The sequence below is a fragment of the Budorcas taxicolor genome, chromosome 15 (assembly GCF_023091745.1).
Source record: "Budorcas taxicolor isolate Tak-1 chromosome 15, Takin1.1, whole genome shotgun sequence".
NCBI lineage: Eukaryota > Metazoa > Chordata > Mammalia > Artiodactyla > Bovidae > Budorcas > Budorcas taxicolor.
Genome location: NC_068924.1, coordinates 62,409,945 through 62,435,229, shown reverse-complemented (window position 1 = coordinate 62,435,229; position 25,285 = coordinate 62,409,945). Strand labels below are relative to the sequence as shown.

At 44.1% G+C, this 25,285-nt stretch overlaps 1 protein-coding gene across 2 annotated transcripts in view; it reads left to right on the top strand.

Moving 5' to 3' along the window:
• The window catches only part of CD59 (CD59 molecule (CD59 blood group)), a 28,637-nt gene extending 4,891 nt beyond the window's left edge, over positions 1–23,746 (top strand). For both annotated transcript variants that reach the window (XM_052652469.1, XM_052652470.1), the window contains exons 2-4: positions 9,254–9,338; positions 12,840–12,938; positions 22,202–23,746. In XM_052652469.1, coding sequence (XP_052508429.1) covers positions 9,272–9,338; positions 12,840–12,938; positions 22,202–22,404 — 369 coding nt within the window. In that variant the 5' untranslated portion in view covers positions 9,254–9,271 and the 3' untranslated portion in view covers positions 22,405–23,746. The remainder of the gene's footprint in view (positions 1–9,253; positions 9,339–12,839; positions 12,939–22,201) is intronic.
• Positions 23,747–25,285: the final 1,539 nt, after the last annotated feature.

The following is a 25,285-nucleotide window of genomic DNA, read 5'->3' as shown; positions in this document are numbered from 1 at the left end:
ATTCAGAAGTCTGGCACCTAATCATAAAAATATTATTTCCAGGGTAGGTCTGAGCCCAGGACAGACCCCAGGATTGTGTGTGCATTTATTTGTTCCTTTAAGTGCCATATAACATTTTAGCCCATACTGAGCTTTAAAACCCTCAAGTCTTAGATTTCATAATTCTATAAAAGCATTATTATCACTTTATGAATTAGAAACTGAAGTAAAGGAGTTTACTGCTTTAAGGTTATAAAAATTGACAGCGAAGTGGGATTAGAATATGGGTCTCTCTTTCAGGACTACTAGAAAATCCTGAAAGCCTCATTTTCTCCCCCCCAAATATAGGGTGTGACTAAAATAACTATTTTTAGACCTTCCGTTCAGTTCAGCTCAGTCGTGTCTGACTATTTGCAACCCCATGAATCACAGCACGCCAGGCCTCCCTGTCCATCACCAACTGCTGGAGTTCACTCAGACTCACATCCATTGAGTCAGTGATGCCATCCAGTCATCTCATCCTCTGTCGTCCCCTTCTCCTCTTGCCCCCAATCCCTCCCAGCATCAGAGTCTTTTCCAATGAGTCAACTCTTCGCATGAGGTGGCCAGAGTACTGGAGTTTCAGCTTTAGCATCATTCCTTCCAAAGAAATCCCAGGGCTGATCTCCCTTTTAGACCTAGGAGACCATATATACAGGAAATACTTTTTACCTCAATGTAGCAAATTTGGAAAGCTGTTATATATTTTTAATAATCAGGTAGAGTATTAGAAAAATAAAAATTTAAGCTGCAAGTTCCAAATGACACAGAAGTACATTAAAATATTCTCTCTTTTGAGAGCTCTTTCTGAAAAATATTCATTGTTAAGAACACATATTTAAGTATAAATAAGCTGCTCATAATTCTGCCATGCTGTTCATCACGTGCCCCAAAATGTTTGGAAAAGTTGATGTCCGAAGCTTTTTTTTTAAAGGTGTGTGTATGTATGTATGTGTCTTTTAAAGAAAAAGTAATAAAATTATAGCCAAACTGGCCTTTTTTTTCTTATAGCCTTTCACGGCTGTTACTTTTCATGGCTGTATAGTTCCCCACCATGGAATTGGACCATAATTTATTCATCATCTTGTTAGACATGTGTGTTACCAAATTCTTACTGTTTGAAACAATGCTTATATATCCTTGACTATTACTTATTCTTCTAGTGAAAAGCCTACTTGACTTGTCCCTGAAGCAATTCCCTTTTAGAGTCAACTTCAGAGCCACCCAGAAAAATCTCCACATTTCCTAAGATCAGCACCAAACGTGTTCTACCACTGCAAAATGGTGTCTTCCAGGAAGCTCACCCATCATATCCTGTGAACCCTTTTCAGAATGACTTTAGGCTGTTTCTAATAATTAAATCCATTTGCTTAAATTAATCCTAAAATGTTGAGGAAAGCTTGATGAGGTCTTCTGCATGCTTCTTGCATCTAAGTGTTTGGTGGGGGCGGGTTGGAAAAGTCACGGTAGCTCTGTTGGTTCACCTACCGTGTGATCCACCCTTGTGGGCATCATTTTTAAATTGAAAATGGAGGATGTTTTATACTAGGGGGAAGAGTTGTAAGCCTTGAGGTTCAGTTTTCTTTCTTAATGCTGAAACAGATTTGCCAGAAGATAGGTGATTAGAAACAGTGTCAGACTTTATTTTTGGGGGCTCCAAAATCACTGCAGATGGTGACTGCAGCCATGAAATTAAAAGATGCTTACTCCTTGGAAGAAAAGTTATGACCAACCTAGATAGTGTATTCAAAAGCAGAGATATTACTTTGCCGACTAAGGTCCGTCTAGTCAAGGCTATGGTTTTTCCAGTGGTCATGTATGGATGTGAGAGTTGGACTGTGAAGAAGGCTGAACGCTGAAGAATTGATGCTTTTGAACTGTGGTGTTGGAGAAGACTCTTGAGAGTCCCTTGGACTGCAAGGAGATCCATCCAGTTCATTCTGAAGGAGATCAGCCCTGGGATTTCTTTGCAAGGAATGAAGCTAAAGCTGAAACTCCAGTACTTTGGCCAGAGTTGACTCATTGGAAAAGCCTCTGATGCTGGAAGGGATTGGGGGCAGGAGGAGAAGGGGACGACCGAGGATGAGATGGCTGGATGGCATCACTGACTCGATGGCCGTGAGTCTGAGTGAACTCCGGGAGATGGTGAGGGACAGGGAGGCCTGGCGTGCTGCGATTCATGGGGTCGCGAAGAGTTGGACGCGACTGAGCTGAACTGAACTGAACTGAGGTGACTGATGACTACTAAAAGGGAAATTTTTGTAATGTGTGGATTTTCCTATTTCTGATTATAAAACCAATGCTTGTCTCTTTATAGAATATTTGGGAAAGTATGGCAAAGAGTAAAGAGTCAGGAAGAGAAATAAGAAATCATAAATAATCCTGCTTAGTGTTAACTACTGTCAGCATTTTAGAGGCATTTATAAAATAGCTTTAAGACAATCAGCTATTTTGTCTCTTCTGGTGGCTCGGTGGTAAAGAATCCACCTGCAGTGCAGGAGATGCAGGTTCGATCCCCAGAAGGAAATGGCAACCCACTCCAGTATTCTTGCCTGGGAAATCCCATGGACAGAGATGCCTGGGTCGCAAAAAAGACAGACATGACTTAGCTAATAAACAGCAACAATGAAGACCTGGACTTCTGATTCAAATACTACAACCTTGGCATCTGCACACTGACCACTTCCTTTCTCTGCCGTCTTTGCCCTCTTGCAACCATCATGGAAACATCCACTGTGACTCCCAGCCAGTCCTGTGGACTTAAAGCTGAATCTCGACACTCCCCATCCAACCCATATGGCTGCGGGCTGCCTTAGGCTTGGGGCCTGCGATCTCCTCTGCTCATCCAAGCCCAGAGTATTTGCCCAGCTTTCGGACCTGATGCTACCTTCTGTATACCCGCTCCACCCTTCTCGGCCCAGTGCCCCCTCCCTGCTGCTTCTTCTGGGGACCTCATGACTTCCCATGACTCATGGTGGCTGCTGCTTTTTGAGGGCTTCCTTTGGCCAGGCACCGTGCTGTGCAGTGTGTGTGCTTATCCCTGTGTGTCCTGGATACAGAGGGGAGGCCCAGAGGTTGAGTAACACACAGCAAAAAGTGGCAGAGCCAGAAATATCCGAGGCTTTGTTCACCGGTCAATGAGAAAGCCTGTCCCTGAACCAGTTCACTGTGCAGTTTCTGCTGCTTTTGTTAAGAGATAAGCCTTTCTTAGTAACCCTTTCATCAAGGATGGGTTCTCTGCACCACATCCTGTTTATTTGTTTTAATGATGCTGTTCATGCCAAGGACCATTTGAAAGAAAGTCTCCTAGAGGTTGTGACCACCTCCCTCTTCCTCTGGTGGGGCTGCCCGAGGAAGCAGCTATTTCAGAACTTTTAGGAAGAGTCTGACACTCCCTGTCTCCCTCTTTGGGAACCTCTGATGGATGCCTTTCTCTCCTGTTCTCTTGCAGCACTTGTTCCCAGCCCCGGGCTTGTGTGAGCATGTTAAGTTATCCTTTCTACCAAAACGCCCTTGCTTGTAAGGAACCAGGCTGGGAGCTGGGGTGTGCTGGGCCTGGGTCACTGACTGGGGTCCAGGGATAGGGGAACACTATCATTTGTTCACTTGACTCATCTGGCTCCAGGCAGAAAGCATTGCAGGGGCGTTGGGTGCCAGCCAGAGGGGCTGGGACCTCTTCCTGATTTGTTAGGGTATAGAGACCCTGATCTGTTAGGGTGCCTTCCATCTGTCAGTTTCAGGGAACAAGAGGGAAGCTCCCTGGAGAGGCCCATAGTCCGGCCAGGAGGTGTGGACATGCCTGTCTGACTTAGGGCAGGAAGTCTGGGAGTGGTTGTGAATCCATTTACCACAGATTGGGACATGAACTCATGTGCTGGGACTCAAACCCAGCCAAAACCTTGGTTGGGACTCGAACCCATGTGGCTTGGCACTCAAACCCAGCCAAAACCCATGATACGTGGTTTCAGGACCTAATTAAGCTCAGGTTCTTGATGTCTCATTGCAGAAGGAATTCAGTGAGAGACACAGTGATAGGTAAGAAGTAGATTTATTCAGATTCTGAGAGAAGCACACTCCGCAGACACAGACAGAGTGTGGGCTGTCGCAGAGGGCGAGTGTGCTCCGAAATTTGGGGTGGTTAGTTTTTATAGGCTGGGTAATTTCATATGCTAATGAGTGGGAGGATTATTCCAACCATTTTGGGGACGGGGCAGAGATTTCCAGGATTTGGGCCACCACCCATCCCTTGATCTTTGAACAGTGCCTTGGAAATGTCATGAACCTCCTTCCATAGTTCTTCAGGCACTCTCTGTATCAGATCGAATCCCTTGAATCTGTTTCTCACTTCCACTGTTAATTGTAAGGGATTTGATTTAGGTCATACCAGAATCACTGCAGATGGTGATCGCAGCCATGAAATTAAAAGATGCTTACTCCTTGGAAGAAAAGTTATGACCAACCTAGATAGTATATTCAAAAGCAGAGACATCACTTTGCCAACTAAGGTCCGTCTAGTCAAGGCTATGGTTTTTCCAGTGGTCATGTATGGATGTGAGAGTTGGACTGTGAAGAAGGCTGAGCACCGAAGAACTGATGCTTTTGAACTGTGGTGTTGGAGAAGACTCTTGAGAGTCCCTTGGACTGCAAGGAGATCCAACCAGTCCATTCTGAAGGAGATCAGCCCTGGGATTTCTTTGGAAGGAATGAAGCTAAAGCTGAAACTCCAGTACTATGGCCACCTCATGCAAAGAGTTGACTCACTGGAAGAGACTCTGATGCTGGGAGGGATTGGGGGCAGGAGGAGAAGGGGATGACAGAGGATGAGATGGCTGGATGGCATCACGGACTCGATGGCCGTGAGTCTGAGTGAACTCCGGGAGATGGTGAGGAACAGGGAGGCCTGGTGTGCTGCGATTCATGAGGTCACAAAGAGTTGGACACGACTGAGCGACTGAACTGAACTGAGAATGGTCTGGTGGTTTTCCCTATTTTATTCAATTTAAGTCTGAATTTGGCAATAAGGAGTTCATGATCTAAGCCACAGTCAGCTCCCGGTCTTGTTTATGCTGACTGTATAGAGCTTCTCCATCATTGGCTGCAAAGAATATAATCAGTGTGATTTCAGTGTTGACCATCTGGTGATGTCCATGTGTAGAGCTTCTCTTGTGTTGTTGGAAGAGGGTTTGCTATGACCAGTGCGTTCTCCTGGCAAAACTCTATTAGCCTTTGACCTGCTTCGTTTTATACTCCAAGGCCAAATTTGCCTGTTACTCCAGGTATCTCTTGACTTTGTACATTTGCGTTCCAGTCCCCTATAATGAAAAGGATATCTTTTTGGGGTGATAGTTTTAGAAGGTCGTGTAGGTCTCCATAGAACCAGTCTTCTTCAGCTTCTTCAGCATTACTGGTTGGGGCATAGAGTTGGGTTACTGCGATCTTGAATGGTTTGCTTTGAAAACAAACAGAGATCATTCTGTCATTTTTGAGACTGCATCCAAGTACTGCATTTTGGACTCTTTTGTTGACTATGATGGCTATTCCATTTCTTCTAAGGGATTCTTGCCCACAGTGGTAGATATTGGTCATCTGAGTTAAATTCACCCATTCCAGTCCATTTTAGTTCCCTGATTCCTAAAATGTCGATGTTCACTCTTGTCATCTCTTGTTTGACCACTTCAAAATTGCCAACATCCCCTGGATCATTGAAAAAGCAAGAGAGTTCCAGAAAAACATCTATTTTTGCGTCATTGACTATGCCAAAGCCTTTGTGTGGATCACAATAAACTGTGGAAAATTCTGAAAGAGATGGGAATACCAGACCACCTGACCTGCCTCTTGAGAAACCTGTATGCAGGTCAGGAAGCCGCAGTTAGAACTGGACATGGAACAACCGACTGGTTCCAAATAGGAAAAGGAGTACGTCAAGGCTGTATATTCTCACCCTGCTTATTTAACTTATATGCAGAGCACATCATGAGAAACGCTGGGCTGGTTGAAGCACAAGCTGAAATCAAGATTGCCAGGAGAAATATCAATAACTTCAGATATGCAGATGACACCACTCTTACGGCAGAAAGTGAAGAACCAAAGAGCCTCTTGATGAAAGTGAAAGAGGAGAGTGAAGAAGTTGGCTTAAAGCTCAACATTCAGAAAACAAAGATCATGGCATCGAGTCCCATTACTCCATGACAAATAGATGGGGAAACATTGTCAGACTTTATTTTTTGGGGCTCCAAAATCACTGCAGATGGTGACAGCAGCCATAAATTTAAAAGATGCTTACTCCTTGAAAGGGAAGTTATGACCAACCTAGACAGCATATTAAAAAGCAGAGAGATTATTTTGCCAACAAAGGTCCATCTAGTCAAGGCTGTGGTTTTTCCAGTGGTCATGTATGGATGTGAGAGTTGGACTATAAAGGAAGCTGAGCGCCGAAGAGCTGAGCTTTTGAACTGTCGTGTTGGAGAAGACTCCCTTGTGTTAGGGGAAGCACACTGATTGAAACTGCCCACCCTGGCCAGGCACCACAGTAACCATTTGCATGAGTTGTTTTATGATAGGAGGTCCTGGTAAGGAACAGGGAACTAATAAACCTCCACCAACCAGAAGAGTTCAGGAGATACCACTTGTCTGACCACCTCCCAGAATCCTCTCTGGCATCCATCTTGGCTGAACAAGGCGTGCACCACCAGGAAGGACTTTGAGTTAGAATGATTGGCTAAGGACAACCTGGAAACTAATCCCATCACCATAAAACCGGAGACTGCAAGCCATGTGACAGAGCAGTTCTCCTGAGTTCCCTTACCCTCCTGCTTTCCGCCCAGGCACCCTTTCCCAATAAAATCTCTTGCTTTGTCAGCACCTGTGTCTCCTCGGACAGTTCATTTCCGAGTGTTAAACAAGAGTGTTAAACAAGAGCCCAGTTTCGGGCCCTGGAAGGGGTCTCCTTTCCTACAACACTTGGACTGCAAGGAGATCCAACCAGTCCATCCTAAAGGAAATCAGTCCAGAATATTCATTGGAAGAACCGATGCTGAAGCTGAAAATTCAATACTTTGGCCACCTGATGCGAAGAACTGACTCATTTGAAAAGACCCTGATGCCAGGACAGATTGAAGGGGGGAGGAGGAAACGACAGAGGATGAGATGGTTGGATGGCATCACCAGCTTGATGGACATGAGCTTGAGTAAGCTCTGGGAGTTGGTGATGGACAGGGAAACCTGGTGTGCCGCAGTCCATGGGGTCGCAAAGAGTTGGACACAACTGAGCGACTGAACTGAACTGGCACTGACGTGGCACCTCTGGGTGTGTTATTTCACTTGCTGATTGAGGTCTAGTCTTGTCTGCCATCTTGGTCCCATTTTATTCTAATCAGTTTATGTTGTGTCCTTGGGCTATGTCATTCTTTCAAAAGTTGTGCCCTGCCTCATTCCAGTAGTGGTGGTGGCAGGGGGCGGGTGAGTGTGTGTGTGTGTGTGTGTGTGTGTGTGTGTGTGTGTGTGTGCGCAGAGTGAGGCAGGAAGTGGCAGTAGCCACCACTTTCCTGTGACTGTGTCAAGCACATAGTTAGGTTGTTTTATCTTACATCTCCCCATGTGGGGAAGCACCCATGTATAGGTGAGAAAAATGAGGCTCGATAGCTATGAGAGAGCCAGACTTTAGTATGTCCGGGTCTGAGCTTTTGACCACTAGCTTGGGCAGCCTCAGATCCTCACTGCACTGGGGTGTTGGGCAGCTACCCCCCAGGGAGAGTTAGCCTGGTGGGAGTGGGCATATAGGCTATGGTAGGTTTTGAAGACCCCAGAGGGAAATGGGGATGATTCAGCCTTAAAGAAAGGCCAGGCCCAGTTAGATTTTCTTCCTGTTTCCCCATTCATCAGAATGTGACCTTTCTGTCTCCTGGGTGTGAGCTTCCTTAATATCATCTTCTTTAGGCAACTCCCAGTCCTGCCCTTTTCACTTCCTGGTCCCATCCTCCCCACCACCCACCTCCAACTCAGAGGAGGGCTGGGTCCGGTAGGGTGGAGTGGGGCGGGATGGGGTGGAGTGGGGCGGGATGGGGCAGGGTGGGGCCAAGAACCCTTATCTGTTTGCCAGGCAGATGTCCTGGCCTGTGGGGCTCAGGAGAGTAGACTGTGGAGCCCCCCTGGTTTGGGGCAGATATCACCTCCCTGTTGCTCAGGGAAGTCAGGATGGGGTCAGGAGACTCCTTAGATCTGTTGCTCATGGTTTGGACTAAGTCTTCCCTGGTGGTTCAGATGGTAAAGCGTCTGCCTGCAATGCAGGACACCCGGGTTCGATCCCTGGGTTGGGAAGATCTCCTGGAGAAGGAAACAGCAACCCACTCCAGTACTCTTGCCTGGAGAATTCCACAGACAGAGGAGCCTGGTAGGCTACAGTCCATGGAGTCACAAAGAGTCGGACATGACTGAGGGACTTCACTTTCACTTAAGTTAAAAACTGCCCTGTGGCTCAGCCTCCTCAAGTGAAAGGAGGATTTGAGGCATTTCAGCCCTCCCCTCTTCTCTCCTGATGGTCACTGCCACACCTCTAAGCATTAATGGAATAGGGACTAGACAGCAGAGTTACCTGGAACCTGCCCGCCCTTTGCAGAGTGAAGGAGGAGGTGTCCCCATCACACTTACCAAGGTGGGGAGCCAGAGCTTCCGTGCGTAAAGCCTTTGCCCCATGTTCTGCCACTGAATGCCTGCTGGCACCCCCCAGAGTCACCCCTTTGGTGTGATGCACTTAGTGGCATGGCCTGGAAAAGTGATGCTTGCTGGGCTCAGCTCAGCCAGCAGCTAGAGGTGGGGCCTGCAGAGCTCGAATAGCAGGCGCTGCCCTGTGTACTCTGTACATTTTACCGGTGCCCCTGAGGGAGGAGATAGTGCTGTCCCACTGCTCAGTCCTGAACACTGAGGCTCAGAGGGGTGAGTTTCTGCAAAGGTGCACGGCTACTGTGGGTGAGGGCTGGGGTGGGCCCCGGGGTGCCATGTCTCCCTGCAGCCGCCTCTCCCACCAGGCCTGACAGCATTTCTTCAGCAAGCTGAGGTCTTCAACTGCAGAGGGCCCGAGCACTGCCCCCCACAAAGAACACCCTTGTTTCACGGCCCCTGTCCCGGAGGTTCTCTGTTTTCTTGGTCTGCTCTCTCCTTCCTGTGTTTCTGGAAGCCCCCAGGCCTTCAAGCAATCACCTGTTGGTTTGTGACAATGCTTTGTGTTCCTGTCTCCTAGACTCTGTTGCTGGTCGCAATGGCAAGCAAAGGAGGGTACATCCTGCTCGGGCTCCTGTTCTTCCTGGCTGTCCTCTGCCAACTCGGTGAGTGGTCCAGAGAGACTTGGATCTGGGTTACGTAGGTTGCTTCCACCCTAACTTTTTCTTAGGCTTCAGAATGACCAAGCTGGTGCCACGGACCCAGGCCAGGCTTCGATTCTTTCGCCATCAGTGTTACAGGTCCAGGGTGATATGACTGCTCCTTCCTATATTACAGCCCTGCCCTCGGCAGAGCCCCTTCCTGAGTTACAGTTCATCCTGGGTGACAGAGCTGCTTTTGTGGGGGAGAGATTACACGCAGCCTCTTAAGTTTCACCCGTCGCACTGCCAGCAGCCGGGGCTGCTGACCCATGCCATCTTCAGAGTGCTAAGCTCAGCAGCCACCCTGGGCACTCCCATGTGACGCAGCCATGGTTTAGCGCACTGTGGTTATAGGAGCAGCAGCTGCTGCCCACAGCATTCATGAGCCGATCATTGTTCTCAGCATCTTAACACTATCTACTTATTTAATCCTCATATCCATCCTATGGAGCAGGGGCTGTTTATTGCCACTTTCCAGATGACAAGACTGAGGCCCAAAGAAATGGTTTGTTATTACTAATTTCTTTTATTTTTTGAGGAGCAGGGATGGGAGACAGAAAAGAAAGTAGCCGTGTAGTGAACAGTACAGAGTCATCTGTGTGTTGGAGCATGTCTTAGAGCTTACAGCGTTAGCAGCAACGCTTACTATATACCAGACCCTGTCACATTTAATCCTTAGCCATCCCCTGAGGGCTCAGCGCTGTTAGGCCCATTTTACAGTTGAGGAAACTGAAGCGAAGAAGAAGTTAGCCCAAGGTCACGTTTGAGCAAGTTCTCCCTTTCTGAGACAAGACGGAAGTCATGACCTCCCCGCCCTCCTCCCCACTGTTGATCTTAGCCAAGGTGGTACGTAATGTAGTGACTGTGTTACACCATACATTATTGTCACAGTTCTACCCAGTGAATTTTCTGTAATAAGAGTAGCTTGGGGGACGTCCCTGGTGGTCCAGTGGTTAAGACTTCGCCTTCCAATACAGGGAGTATGGATTCAATCCCTGCTGGGGAGTTAAGATTCCACTTGCCTCATAGCCAAAAAACTAAAGCATAAAACAGAAGCAGTATTGTAACAAATTCAATAAAGACTTTTAAAATGATCCACATCAAAAAAGTCTTAAAAGAATAGCCTGGTCACACCCTCTTTCCAACCGTCTACATTTGTTTATGGAGCTTGGGTTTGGTGCCGGTAGTCATTCTGTGACAAGTCTTGGGGTCACTTAGGTCCTTCCTGAGGGAGTTGCAGTGTGAAGAACATCCACTTCACCCTGGTTAAGTGGCTGGAGCATCAAACAGCCCATCCTCTGACTTATTGCTTGCCCCTGGCCTGGTCTTCTCCGTGATTATGGTTGGTTTCTTCTCTTTTTCACTCAGGATGGTTAGAAGAACATCATGGTAAACAAACCAAGCATGGCCTTCAGAACTGACCATCTAGGTGTAAGTCCCAGCTGTCCTCTTAAGGGCTGTCTGCCTTTTGACAAGTTAGTTAACGTCTTAGTTTAATGGGGATGGCAGTCCTTAAGCCTGCCTCTTAACAGCAGTTCTCTGAAGATTGAAGTTTAGATATTTGAACACAGTGTTAGCTGTGAATATTTCTGCCTCACAGAAGTTCCAAAGGTGAGCTCTCTTTCCTCTGTCCGAAGGTTTGTCAAGAAGCCAAATGAACTCTGGCTGTAGCCAGGAGAAAATGTACTCCCATGGGCAGCCTTTCCAAATGGCCGTCTCAGATAGCCAGGAGAGAATATCCTCTCCCTCTTCATTCTTTCCTCTTATCAGGTGGACACACTTCTGGAGCAGGGAAAGATTGTTGAAAATTGGCATCTTTGTACCTTCTCATGGTGACTCCCCTCTCTCGCAGGCGTGGCAAGCACTGAGCCTGGCAGAGAAGAGGCAGAGGGGGCCAGCAGAGCCCGGCCCCAGACCTAGAGGCGGGCGTCATCTCTGCCGCGTGAAGTGCTTCGAGTGTTCTTGATGGAGTCACTACTCCTCTCCAGACATCTGTCTTATCATCTGCAAACAAAGTGGAGGAGGAGGGGGTTTGAAGGGCTGATGTTTCAGAGTTTAACCTGCAACCTTCACAAATCAGAGGGACTTCTGCTAGTTGGGATTTCACACCTGTGAAGACAGACGTGGTCATTTAAGATGTTTATAGAGAGCTTCACTCCTGACTGTGCTCAGAGAGTGAGGAGCCACTTTCTTCTGGCCTTCTGAAACTTCTTCTCCCTGGTGATAAACCCAGGCTATGGCCTTACGACTAAAAGTCAGCTCTTGGGTGCTAAAACCCACATTTTGGTCTTGGTTTCACCATGCCATTCTTCTATGACACTTTACACATTTCATCTTTGAAAATGTCTTCTCATACATACGGGTGCTACCAAATACTGATTACATGGCAAATGTGGAATATGACTCATCTGTGTCCTGTCACCACTGTTATATAAAACAAAGAGAAAATAATTCAGGGAAACTTGAAGTCTAGCCACCAAAGAGGAATCCTAAGAATGGAATGGGAGTGGTAGTCATTTTTCAAATTGGGGAACCAGAGGCATTTGCTTCTGATAGGAGCCAGCCTTTCTGTTCAGTGTCACTGTGCAATGCCTGCTCACCCATACGGGTTTAAGACACATGGCTGCTGCCTGTCCTTTAGCTGTGTTTGCTTCTGGTGATGGGCCAGTCCCTCAGCAGGGAACAGCTGCACTGAGGATGCCTTATCCCGAAGGCCATCAGACTTGTTCTGTAGAGGGCCAGATAGTAAATATTTTAGGCTTTTCAGGCCAAGAGACAAAAACCAAGGGTATTTTGTAGGCTTCTGTATAAATAAGAGAGAAAACAAGTTTCTGTAAGTTTTTAATTGATTCAAAAATTAATAATTGAGTACAATTACTTATGATATAGCCCTACTAATAAAAGTGGAATTCTTTCTGGGAGAATAACATTTTGCTTACACTGATTTAAAAATTAGTGTTCCCCATCAATCAAATGATTTGCAAATGTTCATGTGTCGATACTGATTTGTAATAGATTTAATGTATTTCATCTTGGAACATGTCTTTTCACACAGATAGGTACTACCAAATACCGATGATCAGTCCATGAGAATGTGATGTCAGAGCATATTTGTTCCTCGGAAGTTTTTATGGAATTCTGTTAGTTTATCCTCTTGATGGGTTCCCTTCAACCTGTTATTAACATTGCAGATTAATCACTTCTGGTTGAAAGTAGGAGAAAGCGTCTCAATTGCACAGTTAAATGGGTTTTGAAACCTGGACATTCCCTTTGCACATGCCACAGGGTCCGGAAAACCGCTGCTGGAACTGTAGTCTGAACTTCAGAAAATGTGTCTGCTGCAGGTTTGTGTGGGAAGGCATCCCACTGTGAGTTGCTGACCTCTGACCCACACTCTGGAGATGGTGGGCTTGCTTCTGCACTGCTTATCTACCAGGTCCTGACAGTCATTCTTCCTGATTCTAGGTCACAGTCTGCAATGCTACAGCTGTATTAACCAAGTTGACTGCACTTCAGTCGTCAATTGTACACATAATCAAGATGCTTGTCTCTACGTTAAGGCTGGTAAGAGCCTCCCCCTCCCCTCTCTGCCTGAGTGTAATGGGATGAAGAGTCTGGGAAAAAATCCTTGACATCTTCTTTTTGTTAGACTTGTATTCAACAAGTAATAGCTACCATTTAATAGCACCAGTTGCATATGACACTAAGCACTTTCCATTTGTTTTTGTTTTGTTTTTCCATTTTTTAAAAAAATTTAATGCTTTCCATCTACCACTTGGGGTAATATTTTATTCCCATTTGGTAAACAAGGAGACTGAGATTCAGATTAAGCAACACAAAGGTCAAGGAAACCAGCTCAGGGTTTGAACATGGAAACCCATCCAGTTCCGACACTTGTTCTCATAACACCTACATTGGCTGCCTCCCAAACTTTTGAGAGCCTGCCATGTGCTAGAGCCTGAGCTAGGAGCTCAAGATAAAAAGATAAAGAAAGGAGACAATGAAAATCGAGAGAGGCTTGTGTAGCCGTCACAGATGTCTTTATTTACTTATACTCGTGTATCATTCTGGAGGGAATTTAATATATGCAGAGTCCTAAGGGGACAGGATGAAAAGGCAAAATGATAGGATACTGAAAGAGGAACTCCCCAGGTCAGTAGGTGACCAATATGCTACTGGAGATCAGTGAAGAAATAACTCCAGAAAGAATGAAGGGATGGAGCCAAAGCAAAAATAATACCCAGTTGTGGATGTGACTGGTGATAGAAGCAAGGTCTGATGCTATAAAGAGCAATATTGCATAGGAACCTGGAATGTCAGGTTCATGAATCAAGGCAAATTGGAAGTGGTCAAACAGGAGATGACAAGAGTGAACATCTATATTCTAGGAATCAGCGAACTAAAATGGACTGGAATGGGTGAATTTAACTCACATGACCATTATGTCTACTACTGCGGGCAGGAATCCCTCAGAAGAAATGGAGTAGCCATCATGGTCAATAAAAGAGTCTGAAATGCAGTACTTGGATGCAGTCTCAGAAACAACAGAATGATCTCTGTTCGTTTCCAAGGCAAGCCATTCAGTATCACAGTAATCCAAGTCTATGCCCCAACCAGTAACACTGAAGAAGCTGAAGTTGAACGGTTCTATGAAGACCTACAAGACCTTTTAGAACTAACACCCAAAAAAGATATCCTTTTCATTACAGGGGACTGGAATGCAAAAGTAGGAAGTCAAGAAACACCTGGAGTAACAGGCAAATTTGGCCTTGGAATGTGGAATGAAGCAGGGCAAAGACTAATAGAGTTTTGCCAAGAAAATGCACTGGTCATAGCAAACACCCTCTTCCAACAACACAAGAGAAGACTCTACACATGGACATCACCAGATGGTCAACACTGAAATAGCTTGATTATATTCATTGCAGCAAAAGATGGAGAAGCTCTATACAGTCAACAAAAACAAGACCAGGAGCTGACTGTGGCTCAGATCATGAACTCCTTATTGCCAAATTAAGACTTAAATAGAAGAAAGTAGGGAAAACCACTAGGCCATTCAGGTATGACCTAAATCAAATCCTTTATGATTATACAGTGGAAGTGAGAAATAGGTTTAAGGGACTAGATCTGATAAGATTGAGTGCCTGATGAACTATGGAATGAGGTTCATGACATTGTACAGGAGACAGGGATCAAGACCATCCCCATGGAAAAGAAATGCAAAAAAGCAAAATGGCTGTCTTGAGGAGGCCTTACAAATAGCTGTGAAAAGAAAAGAAGCGAAAAGCAAAGGAGAAAAGGAAAGATAAAAGCATCTGAATGTAGAGTTCCAAAGAATAGCAAGAAGAGATAAGAAAGCCTTCCTCAGCGATCAATGCAAAGAAATAGAGGCAAACAACGGAATGGGAAAGACTAGAGATCTCTTCAAGAAAATTAGAGATACCAAGGGAACATTTCATGCAAAGATGGGCTCAATAAAGGACGGAAATGGTATGGACCTAACAGAAGCAGAAGATATTAGGAAGAGGTGGCAAGAATACACAGAAGAACTGTACAAAAAAGAGCTTCATGACCAAAATAATCATGATGGTATGATCACTCACCTAGAGCCAGACATCCTGGAATGTGAAGTCAAGTGGGCCTTAGAAAGCATCACTACGAACAAAGCTAGTGGAGGTGATGGAATTCCGGTGGAGCTATTTCAAATCCTGAAAGATGATGCTGTGAAAGTGCTGCACTCAATATGCCAGCAAATTAGGAAAACTCAGCAGTGGCCACAGGACTGGAAAAGGTCAGTTTTCATTCCAATCCCAAAGAAAGCCAATGCCAAAGAATGCTTAAACTACACACAACTGCACTCATCTCACACGCTAGTAAAGTAATGCTCAAAATTCTCCAAGCCAGGCTTCAGCAATATATTAACAGTGAACTTTCAGATGTTCAAGCTGGTTTTAGAAAAGGCAGAGGAACCAGAGATCAAATTGCCAACATCTGCTGGATCATGGGAAAAGCAAGAGAGTTCCAGAAAAACATCTATTTCTGCTTTATTGACTATGCCAAAGCCTTTGACTATGTGGATCACAATAAATTGTGGAAAATTCTGAAAGAGATGGGAATATCAGACCACCTGACCTGCCTCTTGAGAAACCTATATGTAGGTCAGGAAGCAACAGTTAGAACTGGACATGGAACAACAGACTGGTTCCAAATAGGAAAAGGAGTACGTCAAGGCTGTATATTGTCACCCTGCTTATTTAACTTATATGCAGAGTACATCATGGGAAACGCTGGGCTGGAAGAAACACAAGCTGGAATCAAGATTGCCGGGAGAAATATCAATAACCTCAATATGCAGATGACACCACCCTAATGGCAGAAAGTGGAGAGGAACTAAAAAGCCTCTTGATGAACGTGAAGGAGGAGAGTGAAAAAGTTGGCTTAAAGCTCAACATTCAGAAAACGAAGATCATGGCATCTGGTCCCATCACTTCATGGCAAATAGATGGGGAAACAGTGGAAACATTGTCAGACTTTATTTTTTGGGGCTCCAAAATCACTGCAGATGGTGACTGCGGCCATGAAATTAAAAGACGCTTACTCCTTGAAGGAAAGTTATGACCAACCTAGAGAGCATGTTGAAAAGCAGAGACATTACTTTGCCAGCAAAGGTCCATCTAGTCAAGGCTATGGTTTTTCCAGTAGTCATGTATGGATGTGAGAATTGGACTGTGAAGAAAGGTGAGTGCCGAAGAATTGATGCTTTTGAACTGTGGTGTTGGAGAAGACTCTTTAGAGTCCCTTGGACTGCAAGGAGATCCAACCAGTCCATTCTGAAGGAGATCAGCCCTGGGATTTCTTTGGAAGGAATGATGCTAAAGCTGAAGCTCCAGTACTTTGGCCACCTGATGCGAAGAGTTGACTCATTGGAAAAGACTTTGATGCTGGGAGGGATTGGGGGCAGGAGGAGAAGGGGATGACAGGATGAGATGGCTGGATGGCATCACTGACTCGATGGACGTGAGTCTGAGTGAACTCCGGGAGTTGGTGATGGACAGGGAGGCCTGGCGTGCTGCAATTCATGGGGCTACAAAGAGTTGGACAGGACTGAGCGACTGAATGAATGAATGAAGGGGACTCAAGCTTGAGCTCAACGGACAAATAGGAAGTAAGAGGACTTCCCCATAAGCGGGGAAGGGTGTTCCAAAGAAAGGAAAAGCAGGTACCGAGGCTTGGTAGCCTCAGAGAGCAAGGCACTCATGGGCTTGGGATGGGGAATGGCCTGTATTGACAAGTTCTGTCAAATCTGCAGTTTCCAAATTGGTTAGACTATGGAATTGGCCTCTTCCATAAATCCTAGTAAAGGAGAATTTAGGAAATGGTGGGCAGAGGCAAGAAACCAGCCACATCATGCCCTCTACTCTCACTAGGTGTGGTTCTGGATTGAATTGACATGTAGAAAAGATACTCTGAGGTGAGGAGCGGCTATTTCAGGGTCTGCTTAGTGAGTGTACAAGGTAAACCCCCAACTTCCATCTCTTAAAAGATAAAAATAAATACACCCTTCAAGTTAGTTTGCTCACACTCTCTATGCAGGTTCTTCCCAGCATCCTTCAAAAGAATGCAGAGCACATCAGGTCAACTGAGAAAAGTTTTGGGAGACCCACAAGCTCAGAAAAACCTGATAGAAAGAAGGGGGAGATTCATTCCCCGAGAAAGGAAAAATCCCTCAGTAAGTCAGGATGAATTAGAATTCTCCTGTGTAAATAATAGGAGTATCTCTTGATTTTGGTACTAGCTCCTGGAATGCAGCTCTAATTCCAAGGCCTGCACGTGAGGTCCTTGTTTCTGTAGGGAGACAGTTCCTCTGCCTCACCTAGAAGACCATGTTGATTCACTGCTAATGTAGAAAGCACAGTGAGGCCCCCAGAGAGAACAGCCATTCACTCCACAAATATTTGAGCACCAGTTATCTACAAACACAGAGACCTACTTCTTAACCCTGATCATCTGTCTCTTGGACCCCCACGACAAAAAGTATAATTTCCCGATGAGATAATAAAGGCAGTATTATGTGTAGAGTAAGTATTAGATTAACAGTTAGAAGCTTTGAGCTCAGATCTCTGTCCTGCCAGCAGTAAGTTCGTCCTGCCTGTGTTTTTTTATTGACGGAATGGGTATGTTGGATGGTAGAGGTGGAGAGAAGGGATGAGGGAAGTAGAGTGAAACTGAAGTCTTTTTTCCAGCTCTCTAATCCTGTTGTTTCCTATCTAAATGGGTAAACTTTCATTTTAATTGTTTTCTAACATTATTGACGTATAATTGACAAATAAAAGCTGTATATATTTAAAGTGTGAAATGATTACCACAATCTAATTAATACATTCACCCCCTCCCATTATTACCTTTTTGTGTATGATGAGAACACTGAAGATCTATTCTCTTAAGCAAGTTTTGAATAGACGATCTAGTATTATTAACCCCCTGGTAAAGAATCCGCCTGCAATGCAGGAGACCCCAGTTTGATTCCTGGGTTGGGAAGGTCCCCTGGAGAAGGGATGGGCTACCCACTTTAGTACTCATGGGCATCCCTGGTGGCTCAGATGGTAAAGAGTCTGCCTGCAATATGGGAGACCTGGGTTCAGTCCCTGGGTTGTGAAGATCCCTTGGAGGAGGGCATGGCAACCCACTCCTGTATTCTTGCCTGGAGAATGCCCATGGGCAGAGGAGCCTGGCGGGCTACAGTCCATGGGTCGCAAAGAGTCGGACAAGACTGAGCGACTAAGCACATTATTAACTACAGTCACCATGCTGTACATTAGATCCCCAGAATTTATTCATCTTATAATGAACTTTTATACTTTTAAAAACAGTTACTGTAAACAGTGAGGGCCAGGATGTAAAACACTGACCACACCAGATACCAGTGAGGGTGTGGAGCTCCTAGAACTCTCATTCACTGCTGGTGGGAATGTAAAGTGGTACAGACTGTTTGGCAGTTCCTTAAAAAACGAAATGTACCCTCACCATAGATTCAACAATTGCATTCCTTGATTTCATTACCCAAATGAGTTGAAAACTTAGGTCCATATAAAAACCTGCACATGGATGTTTACAGCAGCTTTATTCATAATTGCCCAAACTTGGTGAATGGATAAGTAAATGGTGGTATGTCCAGAGAATGGACTAAAAAGAAATGAGGTATCAATCCATGAAAAGACATGAAGCAAACTGCATATTTCTGAGTGAAAGAAGTCACTTTGGGAAGGCTAAGTACAGTTATCTTTCCAACAGCATATTTCAGAAGAGGCAAACTAAGGAGATAATAAAAAGGACAGTGACTGCCAGGGGTTAAGTGGGGAGGAGAGAGGAATGAATAGGTGGGGCACAGGATTTCTAGGGCAACCAGTGTGACACTATAGTGGTGGATACACGTCATATGTTTTGTCAAACCCCATAGAATGTACCCAGAGTGAACCTAAATGTAAACTATGGACTTTGGGTGATCATGATGACATCAGTTGCAACAAATGGAGGTGTTGGAGATGTTAATAGTGAGGGAGCTTGTTTAGGGTCATGGCTGGGTGTATCAGGGGGCTATATAGGAACTCTGCTCAATTTTGCTGTGAATCTGAAACTCTAAAATACAATTTTTTTAAAGGATGGTGTGTATCTTAAGTAATAATTTTCTTCTTCTCATGAACATATGTCCCAAAACTTCAGCTAGACATGTGGTAGTAGCAGTTCTTGAAATACAGATACTCAGACCTTACAGTAAGGCAGATACTAACAGAGCCTCTAAATCCCCCTCCAGCTCTGACATCAGCCTGGGAGACGCAGAGTACATGTTGTCACAAACATGAGTCAAAGGCCAGGCGTACACTGGAGAAATTATTTAACCACATTTCACCCTCAGACTGTGAAATGGGAATACTTCTCTCCCAAGGTCAGTAGGGCAGTTAGAGGAGAAATGTGTATGATAGTGCTATGCAGATGCCGTCTAGAAGAGAGACAGGTATTAATTCAGCCACTGTTTCCTGGCGTCCTGGCTAGGTCCTAGAAGTATAAACCATGTACTTGGAGTCTGGCAGAGCCTCTGATGACAGTGTCAAGCAATCATTGCTGAAATGGCCTTTCAAATAAGGGATATATTTAAGGGTCCCTAAGGCAATTGGGGGCTATTGCTTGGTAAAAACAGACTTGAACCAAATCTTCAAAAAGGGTAGAGAGGCTGTGCTCAGAGAGAGAACCTTCAACATTCCAGTGACTGATGTAATCCACTTTTTTTCGGGTCATTCTGATAGTGGCCTTGGTGAGAAGCTCCCTTGTAAGGTTGTTATGCAAGTAAGATCATTCAAGTAAAATGCTTGGCTCACTGCAGAACAGGTAGTACATGATTAATTGGTAGCAGTTATTAATAAATGACTACTTTATTAATGAATAATTATGACAAAATTAATCCGCCCTTCTCAAGCTGTTAGGCTTCCCAAATTAACGTTCTGGTGGCTTTAATGCCTTCCTAGTTCCACTGTCTGATTATTATTACATAAGGCAGTAACTTGTCCTATTCAACAGTATTTTTAGTACAGTTTTAGAAGCAGCCTCTTAAATGCTTATGATCCAAACAAGCAGAGTCACTGGAACACTTGTTCTGGCCTCTGCCACTTGACCAAACTTCATTAAAATCCAGGCCATCACCTCATCTCTGAAGGGGAGTACAGAACAGTTATACCTGCAGTTATTAACTTAGGGGTTTTTGCTCTGAGCTGTGAGTGCAATTGGATAAAAATTAGTTACAAGGCTTATGTAAAAAAAATAGGCATCTGTATTTTTTATCTTTCCAACACAGAAGAAAAGAAAATGATACCAGGGCAGGCACCAGCCTTTTATTGATATATCTGTGTGTCCCTAGCATCTAGCACATACTGTAACTTTTGAAGAGGAAAATCTAACATCATAATTCTCTCTCAACACTTTTTTTTCTTCACTTAACATAGCTTATTTATATATTTGGCATATATACTTTTGGTCTTTATTTTCCTTTGTTGTGCCAAAATTAGGACCACAACTGCATATTCTTTTGGAAAGTTTTTCCTGTGTTACTAAATAGTTTAATGATTTTTAAAGGAAGTTAAAATATTTTGGAAATAGATTCATCCAGTGACTTTATTTTAAATATCAATCCACATATAAATATAATAAATAGGTAAATGAAAGATAGTTGTCTGTGAAGGTAACACTGTTAAATTCCTTGGGAATCCTTCCAGAGAAAATTAATATATTTAACCCCACACATGTGCTTTATACAAGTGGACCACATTCTACATATTGCTCTGCATCTAGGTTTTTTTCTCTTGAGATGTAATTCACATATCTAAGTTCCAAAGTTCATTTTAAAGTGTATAATTCAGTGGTCTTTAGTGTATTCACAAGTCTGTATAACTGTCACCACTGTCTAGTTTCAGAACATTGTTGTGGTCTCAAAAGGAAGCCCCTTACCTATTAGCAGTCACTGTCCATTCCTCCTCCCCACACACCCTGGCAGCTGCTAATCTACTTTCTAGCTCCATGGATTTGCTTTTTCTGGATATTAACTGAAACATAAAATGTTGTGGTCCTCTGCGACTGGCTCCTGTCACTGAGCATGAGGTTCTTAAGATTCACCCATGTTATTGGATATATCACAGTACCTTATGCCTTTTTATGGCCAAATAATATTCCACTAGGTGGAAATACCACATTTTGTTTATTCGTTCATCAGTTAATGGACATCTGGGTTTGTTTCCACTTTTTAGCTGTTTTGAATAATGCTGCTATGAACATTGATATATAAGCTTTTGTGTGAACATAGTTTTCAGTTCTCTTGGGTGATGTACTTACCTAGAAGTAGAATTACTAGGTCATATGGAAACTATTTTTAACCTTTTGAGGAAATACTAGACTTTTCCGAGATATCTGCACCATTTTACCTTTCCACAAGCAATATATGAGGGTTCTAATATTCCATGACACTAATTATTTTCCAGTTTTCTTGATTACAGCCATCCTAGTTGATATGAATTGATATTCATTGTGGTTTTGATTTGTATTTTCTTAATGACTAATGATATTGAGCATCTTTTTGTGCACTTATTGTGCATTTGTATATCTTTGAAGTGTCTATATCCTTTGCCCATTTTTTAATTGGGTTGCCTTTTTATTGTTCAGTTGTATTTCACTCTTCTTGGATATGTGATTTGTAAACATTTTCTTCCTTTTGTGGGTTTTGTCTTTTTAATTTTTTAAAGTGTTCTTTAACTATTTGAAGCACTAAAGTTTTTAATTTTGATGAAGTCCAATTTATCTATTTTTTCTGCATTTTTTTTTAAAGAAACTAAAACTCCTCATGTCAACACACACAGTCCTATGACATTCCTTATCTGCATGGAGCTTTGTTGTGTGGAACTGCTACCATAATTTATTCAGATGCTTTTTTTTTTTTTTATTAACAGACTGTCTTTTAGTTTCTTGCTGCTACAGATAGTAGTGCAGTGACCATTCTTGAGTGTGTATCTTAACCCTTTTTCAAGTCATTCAGAGAGTAAATCCTAGAAGTGGGATTGCCAAATCAAAGAGGGCATGCATTTAAAAATCTTAGTAAATCTCGAGCATTAATATGATCGCCTGTTGCCTCCTAAACTATACTGGCTCTGCTGAGACTCTGGTTTTATGGAGAAGTTCCATTCAGAGCTGGATCCTGCATCTTTTTAGCCAGATATGAGAATTCAAAGACAAGTATAGAGCTTTACCTGCTTGATTGCTTACCCTTGTATGTGTGTGGTTCCCCACAGTGCCGCTAAAAGTTTACCGCCAGTGTTGGAGTTTGGAACATTGCAATTTTGAGTTCATTGCAAACACCTTAGGGGAGAAGGAGCTCCACTATGACTGCTGCCAGAAGAACCTGTGTAACAAAAGTGACGGGACGAGCCTATCTGAGAAGACACCGCTGCTGCTCACCCTGCTGCTGGTGGCAGTCTGCCGCTTTTATCTCTAAATCTATGCCAGGAGGACTTCTCCTGAATGTCCTGTTTCTATCTATTCCTTTCTTCATGTGATGCTGTGTTCCAAAGGCTTTTTATTTTCCAACTGGATCCTGTTGGGAAAGACTAAAACTAGCTTGAGCAACTTGAATAATAGAGGAACTCAGAAAGACTCTGAAGACCAGTCCTCTTGGCAGAGAAGACCTGTTTGAGTTGAAAAAAGAGTGAACCGTGTGTAATTTGAGTGAGATGACATGCTTCTTACTCTGTACTTTGTGAGGCCAGCTTTGCAGGGACAGCTTGAGTTGCTCTGCAGTCCTCAGACGTTTCCCTCTGGTTCCTTGGATGTAATTAGTGTGGTCAGTACTCTTTTGGGGTAGCTGGAGCAGGGGCTCCTTTTCAACAGTCTTTCTCACAAGGAATGCTTTATGCTCGCCTTTCATGGCCCCTGTATTGCCAGGTAGGCATGACCCATCTTTTGGATGTGGACTGTCAGTCAGGGACAATGAAATTCTTAAAGAAGAGTAATGGGAATGACTTGTCTTCTCAGCTGCCTGGGAAGGAGGTAAGCTTTCCAGATGGCAGGGCATGGAAGCACAAGGTTTGTCTTTGAAGAGGTACCAGTGGCTCAAATCAGTTTTCCTCTGTCCCTCAATTTTGTGTTGGCTTTGCTGTCTTTCCCTAGAAAAATTCAGTAGCATAAATGAACAGTGTGTTAAAACTATCCCTTCCACTCCCCACCTTTTCTGTTGACATGGTAGGCTGTCTTGGCTTTGTCACACACAGTTAAAAACTAAACATTTGAATATTCTGTGTTACATGTGACTTGCAGTTATTAAGTATGCTTATTTTAACTGTTACTGGTAGGAACACTCTTTATGTGTGCATGTATAATGCGTGAATGGAACAGGAGGGGCCTTTGGGGTTAGGATTTGAAAGTTCCAGATGTCATCATGAACAGTAACAGGTCTGCAGGGATGTGTTTTACCTGCCAACACACAGCCAGTAGGCTCCTAGCTGAGTCAGCACAGATTGTCTAAAATACATTTGTAAGGGCTATTAGCATCATCACAAATGCTGAGGCTTTCAGAAGCATTATCAGTTTGCTAAAAAGTGCCCACCTTTTCAGGAGGACAAAGTTTTGCCTTTTGCTTGTGGGTGCTGGTGAATAAGCTTCAGTAGACTTAATGACATTTGTATGCTTACAATCTTGGCTGTATGTAACAGCATAGCCTGACTTTTACAGATAAAGGTAAAATTTCTTGATTTTTTTTTTAAATCCTTGTTTTTGTGATGTGCTGGACAGACTGAAATGAATCCTGCCTTTTTTCTGAAAATAAAATCTCATCAAATGCATGAGTGTGGTTATTGGCCCAAAAGGAGAGCCACATATGCAACACGTCCAATGGTAGCAACTGAAAGAAGAGATCGTAGCCCCTGGTTTCTTCTGTGGCTGCTATTACTTGAACAGACAGAGGCTTCCTCATCCCAACCTAGCGTTACTTTGGTGCTTTGTGTTCCTTGTCGATTCAGTGTTTTTCCTTACATCATCTTTAATATTCTTTTCAAAGACAGAATGCAACTCGGGCTGACTCTTTCCTTAATAGGACTTCTGCCTGAGGAAGTACTGACCATTCCATAGCAAAGCAGCTCATCTCATATAGTGCCTTTTGGTTCTAAAGAACAAGAACAAACTTTGATTGACTTAGGCAGGAAATGAATTTTGGGAAGCTTTGAAGAGGATTTCAACCAGACTGAAAAAAGCCAGGAATTGGGGGAATTCCCTGGTGATTAGGATTCAGCACTTTTAACTGTCGTGGCCCAAGTTCAGTCCCAGGTTGGGGAACTGAGACTCATAGCCAAAAAAAAAATTTTTTTAATTAAGAAAAAAACCAAGAATTGGGAAGTTGCAGAATTCTCTTTCTAGATTCAGATGCCAAGGTGAGACTGTCTGCTTGCTCTCCTGGGTCTTGTGCCCACTTTGGGGCCAGAGTGCATTGAGAAGGGGGTCATTCTCTAAAGCAGAATCTGCTAAAAGGGAGCTAGGGAGAGCACTGCTGGGAGTCAGAATCAGCAGAGGTTGTAGAAATAGTCTTAAAGTTTCGAGGTTTCTTTCTGCAGATAGTTGCTATGACTCACGGCATAGGCTAAGGGTTGGATGTCTGGACCCAAAGGTGAGAGTACAGGGACTTCCTGGCGGTCCAGTGATTAAGACTACACTTTCAATGCAGGTTCCATCCCTATTCATGGAACTGAGTTCCCACGTGCTAGTGCTGCAGCACGCCACCCCTCGCCAACAGGCAATACTACAAAGGCCAGATGAGTTGGAGAGTCACTAGTCTTGGGTTCATTATTGGGTGGTGATAACCCCATTGGGGGCTTCCCTTGTGGCTCAGATGGTAAAGAATCTGTCTGCAATGCAAGAGACCCGGGTTCGATCCCTGGTTCAGGAAGATCCCCTGGAGAAGACTGACTGTGGAGAAGGCAGCTTCCTTTCCGTGATCAGCTTCCCTGGGGCTGCTGCTCTTCCTACCCTTGCTATTATGGGCCATATACAAATTAGTCAGCTCCAGCATGCTGACCCTGTATGTGAGCGCTGTTGGCTTGTTATGATGCTGTGACCAGAAGTGGAACTCAGCATAATGTATAAACTCTACTAGGGTAGATAAATGGGACCTGGCTCTAAATTTTTGAACAGGGAGCATATTGGGTCACAATTTGAGGGCTTACTGTGTGCCAGGCACTAGTCTAGGCACTGTATGCATATGAGTTCATTTTTCTCAGTAACTATGCATAGTATTGGGGCTTCTCAGGTGGCGCTAGTGGTAAAGAATCTGCCTGCCAGTGCAGGAGATGCAAGACGCAGGTTCTATCCCTGGGTCGGGAAGATCCCCC